This window comes from Haemaphysalis longicornis, unplaced genomic scaffold (genome assembly GCF_048455015.1).
Source record: "Haemaphysalis longicornis isolate Haplotype H1 unplaced genomic scaffold, Haemaphysalis longicornis Haplotype H1 scaffold_11, whole genome shotgun sequence".
NCBI lineage: Eukaryota > Metazoa > Arthropoda > Arachnida > Ixodida > Ixodidae > Haemaphysalis > Haemaphysalis longicornis.
This window is the reverse complement of record NW_027526214.1, coordinates 53,891,614-53,909,501: the sequence shown is the minus strand read 5'-3', so window position 1 is coordinate 53,909,501 and position 17,888 is coordinate 53,891,614. Positions and strand designations below refer to the sequence as shown.

Below are 17,888 nucleotides of genomic sequence, written 5' to 3'. Positions count from 1 at the left end.
CATCAGCCCTTCGCATCCTCAAAAACTGCTCAACGACTCCTGACATCTTCACCGTCTGGGCTCCTGGTCACTCTGCCATCTCCGACAATGAAGCAGCTCACGCCGCGGCTCGCGATCTGAAACACCGAGCCATTGCCGACGGTGGACAGTGTTTACCACCTCAAGAGCCCCCCACCCACTGAGTGGCTGCACGGCTATTCTAGCTGGTTACAGGCGAACTCGCCGTCACCTCCCACTACCACACTGGTGCCTCTCCAGAGAGGACGCTACAACTTGGCGGCAGCTCCAAACGAATACCTACCCACATACCACCCGCCTCCACCTCATCTTCCCCACTCAAAACCCTTCCCTTTGTGCTCACTGTCCCCAGCCTGGCATCGTCTACCATACACTACGGAAGTGCCCACGTAATCCGGACTTTCCCCCAACTTCCAACCCCACCTATGAGCACAGTGGAGGGCTTAACTGGCCAGCCCAGACCCGGATACCCAGCTCAGCCTGGTGACCCAAACAAGAACAGCCAGCTGAAGTCAAGGCATCCCGGACTAGGAAGGCCTTCGACGGGGCGAAGCCCATTCATCAGCCTCTGCTCGATAGATAAAACATTTATTCTCTCTCTCTCTCTCTCTCTCTCTCTCTCTCTCTCTCTCTCTCTCTCTCTCTCTCTCTCTCTCTCTCTCTCTCTTTATCTCTCTCTATCTCGCTCTCTCTCTCGCTCTCTCTCTCTCTCTCTCTCTCTCTGCCCCAGAAGGTTGCTTTCGGGATTGCCAACTATACTCGTACGGCGCTAAATAATTCAATTTAGTATGCCCTGCTTTGTTTGTTTTCCTTTGTTTCATGTTCATGAAGCAGATGTGAAAATAATGCTAGTTTTTTTTTATTTCAAACACTTTCCATGTGTGTCCGTTCGGTAAATATTTCACGTTCCTTTTGCAGAATTTTCGCCACCTCATTTTTTACTAACATAAAACATAAGTGTCTCTGAGAATTTGCGTTTCGGCATGTTCTATGCGTAAAATAGGCGAGGGGTTTCGCCATTGCAAACAGTCCCTCATACGCCGTTTTTCGATATATACAGCCGCAAAAAAAAACTACTTAGGTTCTATTAAGCCCTGCGCCTACCATTACAAACCGATACCAAATTCAGTGCTTCGTATTCAAGTTATCCGTTTGAATTTGTAGGCACACGGTTTATTGGAAACTTATTGGGACGCTTTTCGCAATATTTCGTTTCTAATTTGCAGCTGTCTTGGCGAGTGACAGACAATTTCTACGACTTGTTGTTTCATTGCATCTCTAGGAATGCACAGCATTACATATGTGGCCTTGGAGGGGCTTCTGTTTATTAGCGAGAGCTTCTACAGAAGAAGACGGTCATAAAACATTTATGGCTATCCTTGGAATACCTTCACATGTCCTGCTAATATATGTTATGGCCGTAAAGGAGTGGCGTCTAGACTTCCGTGGCTTACTCATTCCATTCCACTTCATTCCACTTCAAGCAAACGTTTTTTTTTTTTTTACAAAAAGGTGAGAATGTAAAAAACTCCCGTAAATCACATCACAATCGCATCATAACGCGATAGGAGAAGACTCCAGCACATTTATCATTGTGGTAAGAAACATTTCTTGTAAAGTTTGTGTATCAATGAAACTGTTGAAATTGCTCCATCGTCTCAGTTCTGTTTATTGGCGGTGTCTTGGAGCTGCGGCCGCTAATAGGAAAAATAATATACAGTTTTAGTTTCACGTGCGTACAGAATTCATGTACTCAAGCCTGAAAAGTATACGTAGGCCGCGCGCATGTAGTTTGAAACCCTCTTAGTTGCACGTACGCGACGTACTGCGCTCGCAGGGCGTATGGATGCGCGCGCTCTCCTCCCATAGCCGCGCGTTATTGCTAGCGCCTAACAGACACAGATACTGCGGTAGCAACTCGTGATCTCGCGAGCCCGTTGCTAGATGACGACACACACTACTTCGTCAGGCTTAACAGCTGAAAGATCGCTCTTCTATCTGAAAAACAAATCCCAATTGTCGATTGAAACTTTAAGTGAGGATACGAATTGGGAAACTGAAGGTGAAATCAACAGCTTCAAACGCGATGTCGCAGCGATGCGTTAGCGACGAAGCTGTTCTCTGCAAAGCGGCAGGGCGCCGCCTGTGTACGTAAGCAACGTGAACACCGCGAAGCAAAAAGTCGAATCTCACGTATGTCCGTGAGACCCCCGCAGGCCCTTTGCGTTCTGAGCATGCTCACTGGTCACTCACAAAAGTTCGACGCACGTGAAACTAAATCCGTCTCTGTTATGCAATGACGTCATGAGGGGTCGACCAAAAGGTATCCGGTAAGTCACCAGTTTCGTTTTTTTTTAATTAGTACCTAGAACATTTTTCCGTACCTTTCTCCAACATCATATTCGTGGCTATTCCGGAAATTTAGTAGTAATTTAAAACAAAGATGTATTTTGTGTTTTACGAACGTTCCTTAATTTCCTAAAGCATTTTGCGTGAAGGTGAATGCCGGTGTCTCAACGTGTTTCACATAGGGAAATAGAATACTTGCTCCTCTAGAATTACCTATCTCGCGGTATGCATTTTTGGGCAGAATGTTCTCGTAGTTAGTACCATTAATCACCACAAGAATGGGCCTGTTGCTGTTCTTTGTGCTTTGTGTTTTTCTGCGCTGAAGTTCACTGAATCTTCACGATATGCCGTGCGTAGCCGCTATAAAACACTGTCTGACCCCACGCAATTTTACTTTCCAATGTTCGTTTGAATAATACGATATCGTGTACTGTAATTGTTAATGTTATGCGGTTGGCGTTAGTACACTTACTTTATCAATGCAATTTTCGGAGACTAGCTATTGTGCCCTCAAACCACGCTACTGCATTAAACGAGACAAATGCATGCAGGAGGAGAATTTTCGCGTTCCAACATTGAATTTTGTTGGGATGAGGGATGTCACCTTCAGCGCCTTCTTTCTAATTATTGTTCACGAATATATCGCCGTAATGACTTTGGCGGTAGAGGTGAAACACGACGAGGATGGATTCAAGAAGCAGGCATGTCATCACTAAAGGGACTTGATGACGTGCGGCATCGACTGCTGACTCCTGCCCGGACGCGTTGTTTAAATATAAATTTCTACAGTACTGACAGACCTTAATTTGTGTCTACTTCTGTGTCTAGTGCCATGTCGGAAACAAACAAGCCTAACGTACGTGTGCCTGCCGTTGGTTATGAAGACAGGGTAAAATCCTTATATGCGAATCATAAGCTTGAACGACTTTGGCAACCGATTCGCATCCACCATTTGCAAATCTATCTGATTCGGAGAGAGTTGCTCGCCTCAGGCGACGACTCCCGGGAACGGGTAATCTTTTTTAAAGATAAAATTACCACTCGGCTTGACATCAGGGATAGGGTATTCGCTTTACTGCCACTCCTCGGATTAGCGGGAAGGCACGAAAGCCTTTGATTTCGAGGACAATCACGCTGAACTTGAACTAGTTTTCAGATACCCCGTAAAAGGATCGACATTTGGGCGAGTTGGTACTGGTTATGCATCTTGAACTTCGGCGTAATAGACACAGACAGGAGATAAAGAAGACGACAGGACGACGCGTCTTGTCGTCTTCTTTCTTGAAGCTCAGGACACATAACTCAGACACCCTCTGGCACATACCCAATTCGACCCTTCCCAGGAACACGCGTGGCGCCTTCTCCAGACAAACACCTTCCTCACTCCTGCAGAACTCAACCTAATCCACCATTCGCTACACCTTTCCCCGGAATGCCCTGCATGCGGTGACCTCCCTATCCTTCACCACATCTTTTGGGGATGCCCTAAAGACCCGTTTCCTCACAATTCCTGTGAGGAGCAGTAGGAAGAGGTGTTGAAGAGCTCAGACCTGGAGGCACAAACCACCCTCAACGCAACTACCGAAGTCTCCACCCGGCACAAACTGGGGGAGGCACAAGAGCCACTCATGCAACAGAATGTTCAATAACGTCTCTGTCTCTCTAAGCTCACGGGGTAGGGAAAATTCAAAGCTGCTCTTCGTCAGTATGGAAAAGATGCCGTTCCCGCCTCAAGGCATTGCGCAAAGCACTGAGCACTTGGTACCACATTGCTAAAACAAATGCCTGGTAATTTTGAGTTTTCATGAATTGCTATACTGATGGAATCTGCTACCCAAAATTTAAAAGTGATTTCCTAGAGGCCGGATTTTCAGCCATTAAAAGCGCGTTGTAGGCGCAAAAACAGCCGGGCCAATAAAACGTTTTCGGCCTCCAGCATCGTAAATACAGGCAAAACAAGTTTTTGCAAAAATGCATGTAATTTCAAACGCATGCGTGCGCGAGCTGTATCGTGACATGGCCACCGAAAATTTTATCGCTTAGGTTGGCATGAAATCGACAACGGCTGAACATAGTCATTTCATTGTCCCATAAAAGTGCTGGAATAACGGCTACTCATTGACTTAATTCAACAAGCGCGCTGCTAACATTCGTGTCCAACGCCCACTGTCGCTTGCTCGAGCGTCGCATATAGTGAAACTGGTATGAAAAAGAATGCTTGAGAGCTGTGAATACTGAATAAATAGAGTGCTGCTATATATCTGTCTGATGCAATTTAATTAAAAGACAACAAAAACGGACATGAAACAAACGCAAGAGAGACGAATATTTATCGAGAATTGATATACTCCGACCAACGGATTTGTAATATCCCGGCCGACGGCCGGTACCGCCGAGCAGCCTCCGCACTCGAGCCACCACTGCAGGCTAACCAACAACAACCTTTATTGATTACGTGCGCATATATATATATACAGATGACAACAGACGGCAGCGCCATCTGTCGTGGCGCAATGTAATTACAATACAACCTATTCTTTTCCTTATTTCAGGTGTATGGGTTAGTGGTTCAATCAGGTTAGTACTGTCAGCAAACACTTCTGAGAGATATGTACAGAAAGTTTCAAACATATTCACTTAAACTTTGCGCACAACGATACAAGAAAATAATTTCCAAAAGGTTAGGAATCACCGAAGAAAAGACTGACTATACGTAGTCTAGATATCTGTTGGGTGGCCTTCTTGCTCGAGGTGGTTGCACCCGACGTGCTGGTGGCTCGCAAGGCGAACCAGACGTAGCGTGCACTTCCTCCTGACCTGGTACTTGTCGCAAGGTCACTGCAGAACTGTGCTCACTACCCACGGGCGTTGTACGTGCTGTCACTCCTGGAGTAGTGGGTCCCGAACAGTGATGAATGGCTGATTCTTGAGTCGGTGTGCGATGCGGCGTTGCCGTATGCCCAGTATCGCTCCGAGCTGAAGGGGGGTTCTCAGCCTGAGCATGTTGAGGCGGCATCTTGGCCATCTTTGATGCCTTCAATGTCTTCCCATCATCAAGACTGAAAGTAGATGGTCCCTTTTGTTCCATAACCTTACGAGGATGGCTGAACGAGAGGTCCCCCTTGAACCCAACAGTTGGCCTCCTGACGCGGACCCTGTCTCCCACAGCTATGTTAGTGTTCTTCGCTGCCCGACGCCTGTCGGTGTATATTTTGCTGTACGCTTGCTTCTGCTTCACGCTGTGCCTCAGCTGACGAAGTCCTTCGATTGGGTCAGTGAAGAATGACGGAGACGGGTGACCAACAATGTCTCAGCGAGTTCGAGGCAACCTCCCATGGAGAAGCAGTGCTGGTGCAACCCCAGTGGTTGCATGCGGTGTGCAGCGGTAAACCCCTAAGTAGTCTGTCACGGCTTCCTGAAGTGTTCTGTGCTCCAACAGGGCCAACTGGATGAAGTTCTTGAATACACGGTTGAAGCGTTCAACCTGTCCATTTCCCTCAGGGTAATATACTGCAGAGTGTGTCAGGCGAATTCCGCGCTCTTTGAAAAATCGGGCAACCTCTCGGGAAGAGAACTGAGGCCCATTGTCGGCGACCATTTCTTCTGGGTAACAGAATACTTGAAGCAAAAAGTTGGTGACTGTCCTTGTCATGACCTTTCTGCTGAACTTCACCTCGGGCCACTTAGAGAAGTAATCAACTAGTGTGATGGCGTATCTGCATTCCTGCGGAGCTTTCTCGATTGTACCAACGATGTCCATGGCCAGCTTCTGCCACGGACGGTAAGGTAGTGGGATGGGTTGGAGGGGAGAAACAGTGGTCTTCGCGCTCTTATCTGCACTTTGGCACACACACCGCAGTTCTGTATGGCGCCTTCTACTTGCCGATCCATACCGGGCCACCAAAGCGTTGTCGCAGGGGTGCCTTTGTTCGAACTATTCGAGTATGCGTTTCATGCGCAATGGCAACTACCTGATGCGAGAGAGCCCTTGGAACAACAAGTCGTTCTCCACGCAGGAGTAAGCCATTGACGACAGAAAGTTCTTCCCGGACAGTGAAGTACGGCTGGGCTTCCTTTGAAATGAACTTTTGCGGGAGCCAAGACGTCATCACGTAGCCTTTGACACCTTCCAAGGTGGCATCGTCACGCTTGCCCTGCTCAAATTCCTCTTTCGCCATGCCCAGCGGCTCCACGAGGAGTACGACCTCTTCCTAAACAGAAGTATCAGGCTGTGGCTGCGGAGTTTGTTCATCGATGGCAGCAGAAACTGGCAGGCGCGGAAGCGCGTCTGTGACCTTGTTTTCAGACCCTTTCTTGTACTCCACCTTGTAGTTATAGCGAAAAAGTCGTTGCGACCACCCTGCAATCCGAAAAGATTGTCGCCCCGTTCCCTGGGTAGACAGCAATACCGTTAACGCACGATGATCCGTCTGCAGCGTGAAAAGTCGTCCCCATAAGTACACATTCCATTTTTCACATGCCCAGACGCATGCTAAAGCTTCACGCTCAGCAGTAGAGTGCCTCCTTTCGGTCTCAGTCAGTGTTCTTGACGCAAATGCAACTTGGTGAATGCGCCGGCCGTCTCTCTGCTGCAAAACTGCACCCAACCCGTACGCAGAGGCATCAGTACTGACAATGACTGGGAGCGCTCGATCGAACATGCGCAATATGTTGGGTGGGGCCAGAAACTCGTTTACCTTTAGGAAGCTGGCTTCGGAGGCTGCATCCCAGTCGAAGAGAGTGTCCTTGCGGGGCAGGCGGCGCATAGGCTCTACCTCAGTTGCAAGGTGTGGAACAAACCTTGCGTAGTACTGGATAAGGCCCAGGAAGAACCGACGCTTGCCTGCGTCAGTCAGTATTGGGGCATGCATGATCGCGTCAACCTTTGTTTGAAAGGGTGCTATTCCTTCTGCACTGACGCGATGTCCAAGCAAAAACAGTTCCTTGACATTGAAGACACATTTGTCGTTTAACTTCAACCCCCAACTCCGACCTCGAGATGCGCTGCAGGACTTCTTCGAGGTTTCTCATGTGCTCTTCCTCAGTATTTCCGAACACAATGATATTGTAGCGCCACCATCATCGTCTTCTTAAGCACCACCATCATCATCAGCAGATTGGCCAGCTGGCACAGCGGAACACACTCGGCACCCGGCACACCTCGGGAACGCCACCCGCGTTCTACGCGCCTCGTCGTGTTCATGGCACAGCCAACGCAACCACAATAAACGTGGGCTCGGCCGCACCGCCTCATCGGACGCCTGCAATTTGGTGACCCGGACAAGCGACTTCTCCATGGCATCACACCGCTGCTTCCCCAGCCACAATGCGGACAACGGCACGCGACGAACATCCATCGCCCTCCCAGAACTTCCCTTGCTGATTCTGTTTGACGCCATCAGAAACCACGCTGCATGGTTCGTCATCCTGGAGAGCCATTTTTACGTTCACGATATGCAGTCCCAGGAAACCAGGTACCTCATCACTTTAGAGAAGTTACCTGCTGACCTAATTGAGCGCATCCAGCTGCCGGCCCCAGGCCCTAGTGCATACGACAATCTGAAGGCCGCTGTCCTAAACCATTGCGGTATGGGAACCCAGCGGACGCCAACTGCGGCTGAACCAACGCCATTGTCTATACCACCACGCCTTCTAAAGGCACCTGTCGATTCCAATTCGTCGGAATGTCCAGCATCACCTGTCTAGGAAACACGAGCTCCATCTACGACTTTCAGCAAGACACAGTCGAACTTTTGCTTCGTGAACGCGACAGTACATCCCGACGCCGAACCACATCCGCAGGGCAGGTGTACAAGTGATTTTCGAGACCACTCCACTCCCGTTGTACGACAGCCGTCTTCCTCGCCTCAGGATGTACGGCAGCCTCCAGCAACCGACGACAGCCCGAGATTCACGGAAGTCCAACCTACCGTGGAAGCAGATCAGACTGCTCCCGACAATCCTGACGTCCTGCCTACGATGACAAGACTGGAACAAGGATTGCGGGTCAAGCCTCCCAACAAACGTGGCCGAAAGCAGCAGCATTACGCGTCTCCGTGCCATCGCGAGACGCCTCACAAACTGGCCACCAGACCTCTACCGATTCCCTGCTGCAAGAGAACTTTCAGTCGACACTATAACATTAGCTCAACTGTGCGACTACGAGCAAGGCATACAAAACTAGCGCGCAAGACGGGAATGATACTTCACGGCAGAGCAACCACAGCTCATCATCGGACCTCCCTGCTTGCAAAGGCTCCGCGATGCCGCCTCCCGTTTCGTGTGCGCAAGTTGCAAAGACAGCGATGCAGCCACCATCCCCACTCTAAAGACCACCCGCGCAGGTATTTCAACTCCCCTTACACTGCATATCGGCCGCTCCTGTGCCTCCCGTGGAAGCTGTGCTTGCTAATCACACCGTCTACGGAAGATCCAGTTGCACCACTTCCACCCACGCGTGCGCTGCCGCACTCCCAGCCTCGTTCACCAGAGGTTTCCCCACATCCCGGGCGCTACCTCGCCGACGACCAGGACCGTGCCGTTTTTCTACCCCTACCCCTTGACCACTGACTGCCCACGGACTCTTCCTGACAACGTACAAATTGTACATACCTGTACATAGTGCGTAGTGCATTTTCGTGCATTGTCATTTACATTCGTCACTTTACCGCACTTCACGCTAGGGGGGATCCCTGTAGCGCCACCATCATCGTCTTCTTAAGCACCACCATCATCATCAGCAGATTGGCCAGCTGGCACAGCGGAACAGACTCGGCACCCGGCACACCTCGCGGATGGCACCCGCGCTCTACGCGCCTCGTCGTGTTCATGGCACAGCCAACGCAACCACAATAAACGTGGGCTCGGCCGCACCGCCTCATCGGCCGCCTACAATATTATCGATGTAGCAAAGAACGCCTTTGCAGCCTTGAAGAATTCCAGTCATTAGCTGTTGGAGTGCTGCAGGGGCGGATGTGAGGTCAAAGCCATGAGCGTTCATTACCCTCATGGGTAATGAACGCTGTTAAATCTCTGCTGACGGCATAAAGAGCAACTTGGTAATCGGCTGAGGCCAGATCTAACTTCAAGAAATGCTGTGCTCCCCTCAGGGCATGCATAAGCTCTTCTGTGTTGGGCAGTGGGAAGTTGTCAACCCCTACAGCCTTGTTCGGCTCTCTCAAATCGACGCAGAGTCTAATGGTTACATCCCCCTTTCTTACTGCGACGATTCGTGGCACTGTCACAAACTGCAGGCCAGGGCGTCCATTTTTTACATTCGGGCGGCCGACATGACGGCCTCCCGGACGGAGTCAGCCATTTTGCGACGTGCTGTGGAATCCGGGGGTCCCCTCGACCTGGTGCTCACGCCCTATGTTTCGCCCTGCTTGCTAAGAGGACAAAAGCGGGCTGCGACATTCCAGCGGACGTGCAGGTGCGAGGGGTGACGTCATGATCGCTAGTTCGGACGCGCGCGTGTGATCGTGGCGAGTTGCCGGGGGCCCCGGGAGAGGGGAACCGGAGGAACAATAGGGAAGACGTCGGAGCAGGTCTACGGGACGGCCGGCGGCCGGCGGAGGTTATTTAAGCGATCGCAAGCGGTCGCTGGGGGCAGTCGGCTGGAGATTCATGAACGTGCTACGCGGGGAAGGGTCCGGGGGTGACGCGCTTTAGCGGAAGTACGTAGGTAGGCTCGCGAAAGAACGACTACGGCCTAACGCTCGAGTTCCCCCGTCGCCGCGAGTCCCATGGCCGACCAGCTTCTGCACCCCGGAGCCCCGAAACACATAAGCGGCTGCCCGGAGAGGCCGGCTCCACCTCGTCGTGACTTTCCGTCGGTGAACCGGCGGGTTCTCCTTGCCTCCTAGAGACTTTCTTTTGCCGCGCCTCCCCTTCGTAATTGTTTGTTGCATCGGATTAAGATATCCGCCTCCTTCCGGGTTTTTCCTAGCGTAACTTGTAGCTAAGGAGCTGAGAGTTGGGTTTTTTTTTTGTCTTGTTTGTGGTAGTTGTTGTTGGTGAGGGTAATGATGTTTGAGGACATTTCGAGAGTCGTGTACAGCTTGCAGAGCTGTTAGATGTTTCTTATAGTGAGTGCTGTTGTCGGGGGTTAATGATGTTTGTCCCGTAGAGTGTTTCGCGTGTTGCTACTATTTTTTTTTGTAGTTGCGTTGCTGAGGTGTAACAAGTGTTTGCCTCTAGAGTGTTTCTTGTGTCGCGTACAGCTGTCTGAGTTATGTCTTCGAGGTCGAAGGTTAAGGCGTAGGCCACGGCGGATCGAGTGCCTCTGTAGTGGCCACCTTGTGTATTTGGTTGTCCTTTGTTGTGTTACTATCTAGTTAGCGCGCGCGTGCACTTAGTGTACGGTCGATTAGTGCCTGCGCGCACAAGGCCGATGGCAGTGTGAATATTTCTTTTTCTTCTGTCGGACGTTGCCCTGTAATCTCTTGTTCCTGTAGTAAACATATATAGTCAAAACGTAGTCGGGCATCTCCGTTGGGATTTCATTCACCCCAGCAATCTCGTCACACGTGAAAACTCACGGGCCGGCCACCCTGCTAAAATATAAATAACTGTTGCATCGCGCACTTCTTCTTGCTAGCGGACGCTATTATCCAGGGGAGGGGTTTGTGACAGACACCCACTCTGATGCACTGACCCTCACGATAACGTCGGCAGCTAGGAGACGTTGCAGTTCGTCAGAGACCGACTTCCTCACGGAAAATGATAGGCGTCAAAGTTTTCGCGCATCTGGGGCCACCTGCTCCCTCAATTTCACCTTGTGCTGGACACCTCTGGCAAGTCCCAGGCCCGGCGATACCAAGTTGGCGAACTTGGCCCATAACATGGCAGGCATGCCAAACTTTGGGGGCCCAGCTGACTGCTCTCAGCTGTAGTTTGTGGCTGCTTGCTCTCTTAGGGGCCTGGTCCAATATGGGCTTCAAAATCCCCGGGGGTCTCAAAAATTGGTTCGGTGGCCGGGTTCAGGCAGCAGAGTTCAGTGCCTAGAATCTTGAGTCCCAGGGCTTGTACGGCGTCGAGACCAAGGAGCGACGTTCCACTGCGGGTGACATAAAAAGCCACAAAAGCTGCTTGTGTCCTGTACACCACTTCGGCTTGGAACAGGCCCTTACGACGATCTTCTTGAGGGAGAAGTCTGGCAGGGCTGCTCTGGGGCCGTGAAGCTGCACGTTGTCGCCAAACAAGCTTCTGAAGTGATTCTCTGCCAGTATCGAAACCGCAGAACCCGTATAAACAAGGAGCCTAATGGCCTGTGTAGGTCACGGCGAGGCAATGGCCCGGACCCTGACGTTCACGTGGATGCCGGTGCCTTTGCCAGTACGGACAGTTAAGATGCTGATTATGCTGTCTTCATCTTCATCACAGAAAACCTCGCGAACTTGCGCCGGCCGTTGTCCCCTACCCCATCGAGAACTCCGGCAGACATACTTGAAATGGCCGCGGAGCCCGCACGCGAAGCAGTTCCGGCCGCGGGCGGGGCACCGAGAGCGGTCACATCTTTCTGCACCGCAGTTGTCACACCCTTCGGGAGAACCGACGAACGGTGCAACGGTAACATCGGGCGTGCAGAAAAAATGGGAGTGCGATGCGTCTTCGCGGTGCTGGCTTTGAGATCGTATCTCGTTCCAGCGATATTGGCGATCGTCTTGTTTGCTTTCACATGCTGCGCCGTGACCGCGCGAGTTCTGCGCATGTTGCTGCCAAATGCGCTGTACTGGCTTTCCGAGAAGTTGTGCCTCGCTGAGTGCTCGCTCGCGCAGTTGCGAAATTTCCACTGCTCGGTCAAACGTCACAGAGTCGCCTTCAAGCAGCAGCTTCTCTCGCAACCGTGGGCACGGAACTCGGCGACGAATTGCTCGGTCAAGTTTTCATCAGCTACAGTGTCGAAGTTGCAGCCGCTGCTAGCTCACGCAGCGCGAGGGAGAAGTCGGTGAATGACTGACAGGGAAGCTGCTGACGCTCACGGAAGAGGTGCCGTTCGACGCGGACGTTGACGGTGGCGGTGAAGTGATGCGCAAAGGCCTCGACGGTTGTGTCGTATACTGTGGCTGCACCGTCTGCTTTGGCGGCTTCTGCTGTCCCACTCTGCTGGGTGGTCAGTGCGGGGAGTGCGTCGAAAATGCGTTGACCTTCTGTGCCGAGGCAATGAAGGAGGGTAGCTCGACGGCGGGCCGGTGGTAGTTAGTCGGCGCCGGATGCCAGGAGGTAGTTTTGAAAAAGTGGGTACCAGCGAGGCCATGGCACCGCTGGCGTGCCAGGTGTGGCAAGAAACGCTGTTGGGGGCGTTATTCCGGCTCCGGCTGCCATCCTCGTCGTCAATGTAGTATCCCGGCCGACGGCCGATACCACCGAGCAGCCTCCGCACTCGAGCCACCACTGCAGGCTAACCAACAAACTTTATTGATGACGTGCGCAGGTATATATACAGATTACAACAGACGGCAGCGCCATCTGTCGTGGCGGAATGTAATTACAATACAACACAGGATTGTTAGGTAAATATCTCGAATTTTAAATGCAGAGCATTTTAGTAACTCACGATGTCACCCGCGTTGGCGTCCGTAGTCCGCATCGCTCCCCCTACACTATATAAATACTTTACGGCGCCAGGTTTCGATCCTACGACTCTGCGGGCGGAACGCAAGGTGCACGGTACTGTACCAACTGAGCCACAAACGGAAAGTTACGAACGTGCCTTATATCCTTGACTCATTCAACCGTCGGCCAGAGGTGCGCCCTCTCCCTCGCGTCCTCCTCGCCTTCTCTCCGCTCGCAACGCCCTCTCTCGCCGCGTTCGGTTCGGGCGCACAACAGGTGGAGACGTGCGCAACACCCTCTCTCGCCGCATTAGGTTCCCGCGCAAGAACAGGTGGGGCGCTCGCATCGCGCTCTCTCGCCGCGGTCGGTTCGCGCTTAAACCACATATGTCGTTCGCGCGCGCTGCGGTCGCTAACATCTGTGGCGTGATCGTGACGTCAGCATCACGCGTTCGCGTGGTGGCGATTTCGGCGCTATAACACTCTCTCGCGAGGGGCATTGGATTGGATTCGATTGGATTGGCTTGGATTTGGATTGGATTGGATTAAAGTGGATTGTGTTGGATTGTGTTGCGTCATAGCCGCGCCACGTTGCGTCATAGCCGCTCCCCGTTGCGTCATAGCCGTGGCAGGGGGTTCACGGCACGTTTCACCATCGACTTCATCGACAATGTCTACGCTGGAAGACAACAATTACAACAATAACAACCAATACGTAATCCATACGACTTGCAGCCGCGCCCCCCCGCAGAAATGCTCTGCATTTGATCGTGCCCCTCGCGAGGGGGATGTTTCTTTACTGCTCCCGGAGCAGCGCGAATGTTTCATTCGCGGAACGAAAGCACACGTCCCCGTTACTCCCGTGTGCTGCTCTGGCTGCTCGCTCCACTTGCTCCTGTTGAAGATCTCCAGGTGCGGCCTCTGAAATACGTCGCTGATATCATAGCGCCACCTCTCGCCAACATATTCAATGCTTGTATATGCAACAACAGTTTTTTTTTATATACTATGAAACTCTCCCAATAGTTGTTGTGTTCAGGGAGTTCATGGAACAAGCGGACTAGCTTGAACCGCATTGAGTTTTGAACAGTAAATGCTCATGAATGACCATGACAAGCTGCACTCGAAATTGAAACTTGAGGCTAACGTGTGTTCAGGCGCCGATTTTGAAAAGAGGCATTCATAGGCACTTGTAGATATTTAGGGCATTTAAAAGCCGTTACAAACACCATAAAATCTCTTCTTAACCTCTAATTCCTGTGCATATATCAAAATGCGGAGATAGAAGCGCAAGGAACAAAGGCGTTTGGCAAAATTCCGGTGTGTAGGGATATTCGTTTGTGAAAATAAAATTTTAAGGAATCATTCCCAATGTATTATATGACACCTAGGCTACGAAAATATTAGTGATGATAAAAATACCCGAGGATTTAGAAAAAAACTCTCCCTCAAGTACTGTAAGAGCACTTTGTGATTTGCCGGTGCCGGAGTTTGATTGGCTCCCCGCTTAAAATAGGCCTAGAGAAGGCCAAAGCCTACCGTAAAATACCCGTTACGCTACTGAATAAGAAGCCCCGCTAATCTGCACCATATCATTTTTGAAGTAAGTGAAAGCACGTGACAGAAAAAGTATTTTCATCATGACTGCCGCAAACAGAAATTTCTGGTGTTTGAAAGCAGTGGCTGTGAAAAAATGCCAGGTATTGTCTCCCTAAACTTCCCGATTCCTCCATAAGTGATGCAAACATTGCACACGAAGAAGAGGGGGTTTTTCGCAGCTGTCCCTATTGCAGTTCCATTCCATCATTAAAGAGATCAATCATGTCCCGCTCTACCAGGTTTCTTCAACAGGTTTCTTCAACCCAGGTTTGAAGGAGGTTTCTTCAGCCCAGGTTTCTTCAACAGCATGGTCCCGTGCCCAGGAAAAAAGCATAAAACGCTGGAACAAGTGAGAGCAGAACGCCGTACAACGATGACGTGAGTGACCGCAACGATAGGCCTCAAGTGCTACCAGTGACTACTTACCGCAGGCGGCAGAGTAGAACAGGCAAGAGGACCCACCAAACGGTCACCTGATCCTACGCCCTCAACGAAATGAATGATTCTTGGCGGACGCCTTGTGGAGACCAACGCAAGAAACGGCTTCGATTCCACCTACCATGACCGTTCTCGACGACCCACAGACATTAGCGACGCCAAGCACGGATATGGAGGACTTGTCCTATGGAGGACCTGTCCTAACTGCGTCCTAAATTCTTACATCAGCAGGACGTGTCCTAACTACGTCTTAAATTTTTACATCAGCGCCTTAGCAGGCTATGGAGCCAGAAGTAGTGTCTGCAATATGGTTAGTATTGCTTGTTTTTTAGACGCTGTAAGCACTTGTTTTGGTTCCACGCCGGTGCCAAATATTTCCAACAATCTATGGCGTACTGCGGGAGACACTTAAGCAATCCACAAAATTGGCCCAATTTCCGAACATTCTACACATGCCAATTAGTGCAAGCTCTCCTACTGAGCAGAATGACATACGCCACGCCGTACCTTAACCTTCAGCAGCACGAAACCATCAAACTTGACGGCTTAATTCGCAAGGCCTATAAGACAGCACTCAGCCTGCCCACCTTTACATCAAAAGATAAATTGTTAAAGCTGCGACTACATAACACCCTTGCTGATCATATTGAGGCACAACGCGCCTCTCAACTGCGAAGGCTAGCGCTTACCCCAGCAAGCCGGGCAGTGCTCCAAGCGCTGGGTTGGCCATCACCGAATCATGCGGAGCAGCCCCAACGCCTCACGCCCACCATCAGGACAAGACTGCGCGTGACTCCCATACCACAACACATGCACCCCACCTACAACCGAGGCCGGCGGGAGGCACGAGTCCGTTACATCAATAAGAAATATTGTCACGAAGCCAAGGACGACGCAGTTGTCTTGAAGGAGAAACAAGTTTATTGGAGCGAACTTGTGCTCCCCTAACAACTCAAAAGAATACAGAGGCGGCGAAGCAGCGGTCAACAAAGTGACTTGCGTCGGCGAGCGTCGCAGAATCGAATGCCGCGGCGTCTGCTGTGCAGGCTTTTATCTTTCGGCGCGAGAGTTTCTGGACCGTCGATTCACATCCAGAACATTGTAGATCACAGAAGATTATTCTGGGCTAGCGGAGTTAGGGCGAAACACTCTGCTTATCTGAATGAGATAGCCCGTGCGGCATAAAAATAAAGAATGGAACACGCGCTTCGCATGGGAAACAGATAACAGATCCGGGCGCGGCCGGGCCTTTAAAACAAACAATAAATAAACAATCCCGTATATGGTTCGCGGCAATATGAAGCCGACCCTCAGATTTCTTACACCGACGACGCCCATGACCTCACATCAACCCGCAGCACCCTTGTCGCTCTGAACTCCACAGGAAGATTGCAATTCCGGCTACATACCGCTCATGCATGGTCGACACTGCCGAAGCCCTAGCAATCACCCACGCCGCAACAACCCACTCAAGCCTTCACTCCCTAACAATCATCTCCGACTCCCAACAGGCCTGCCACCTATACCAAGCAGGCCTTGCCCCCCTTCAGGCCATCCCTCTCCTACAACGGCTGCCCGAAGACCTTTCAATCACCGTCATTTGGGCACCTGGTCACGCTGGACTCCAGGGAACGAAGCAGCGCATGCTGCCGCCCGGGCGCTTCATTACCAGGCATTTCCATCCGAGGTACCGGTGAGCCGGACACCTCAGTTATCCCCACCTGACTTACTCACACCCCTCGACACCACTTCCGATGCCCTTCTATCTCACTATACCCACACACGAAGAACATACCCTCCTCCTCATCACACGCTCACCAACTACGAATCTTACACATACCGCCGACTACAAACCGGCACATTCTTCAATCGCGCCATCCTACACCACATCGCCCCCACCACCTACCCTTCCCACTGCCAGCACTGCAATACCCCTCTCACCACTTACCATATAGTATTCCCCTGCCCATACTCACCTACCCCCACTCCTCCCCCTCCCTGGAGCAGTGGGAGACTGAGCTGACCAGCCCGGACCCAGCCCGCCAGCAGGCCCTGGTCTCCCGGGCTCTCCAGTCAGTGCGGTCACGAGGCCTTCTCGACTAAGGAGGCTTCCCACACCCCTTCCCCTTCCCCTGTTGCTTCAATAAACGTTCACCACCACCACCACACCACCGAACATTCTTAACACCAAGCTTCTTTCTTTTTACACTTTGAGGTTGTTATGGGTGTACAGGCAAACAAAAGCGCCTTGGCATGTTTTTGGATGCTATGGACGACGAAAGTGAGTGAGCGAGTTGTCAACGTCGCCAGCAGGGGTAGAAATCAACAGACCCTGGTTTTTCTCGAAAGACTACGGGCTGAGGAGCACTCTACTGTGATTTTAAAGGGCAGAAAAAAACGGAACAGTAAACATAGTTATTGAAACAAGGCTAGGAAGGAAAGTAAACAGAGACACGCACCTTGATGCAAAAGCACAATGAAAACGGAAAAGTCAACACGACGAGCATGAGAGAGATAGTCGTCAGGATCGCATCACAAGCTCCTTGTCCTCCTTTTGCTGAATGCCCTAAGAGCGGAGAAAAAGAAATAACAAATCAAGCTTCCAGGTGAATGTTTACAATATCATTAAGGTATAGATTAAAAAGGAGATGTCACAGTATGCTGCCTTGTGGTGCACTAGCGTGAACAGGTTTAACTGCACAACAGACACCAGCCAACTTAACAACTTGCTTTCTCTGGGACAAATATGACTGTAGTAGTTGCAACGCCGTACCGCGAATGCCATATCGTTATAATTTCTGTAACACAATACCATCCTCTACCGAGTCAAATGCCTTTGAGACATCGACAGATATACCAAGCGTCATAAACGTTTTTCAAACCATTCAAGAATAAAGTATTTCTGCGTAAGAAGGGCCAGCTCAATTG

At 51.0% G+C, this 17,888-nt stretch overlaps 1 protein-coding gene across 1 annotated transcript in view; it reads right to left on the bottom strand.

The window, feature by feature from the left end:
• The window catches only part of LOC144160849 (band 7 protein AGAP004871-like), an 81,045-nt gene that overhangs the window by 38,630 nt on the left and 24,527 nt on the right, over window positions 1-17,888 (bottom strand). The window contains exon 2 of the mRNA XM_077691979.1: window positions 17,420-17,526. Within this exon, the coding sequence (XP_077548105.1) occupies window positions 17,420-17,526 (107 nt within the window). The remainder of the gene's footprint in view (window positions 1-17,419; window positions 17,527-17,888) is intronic.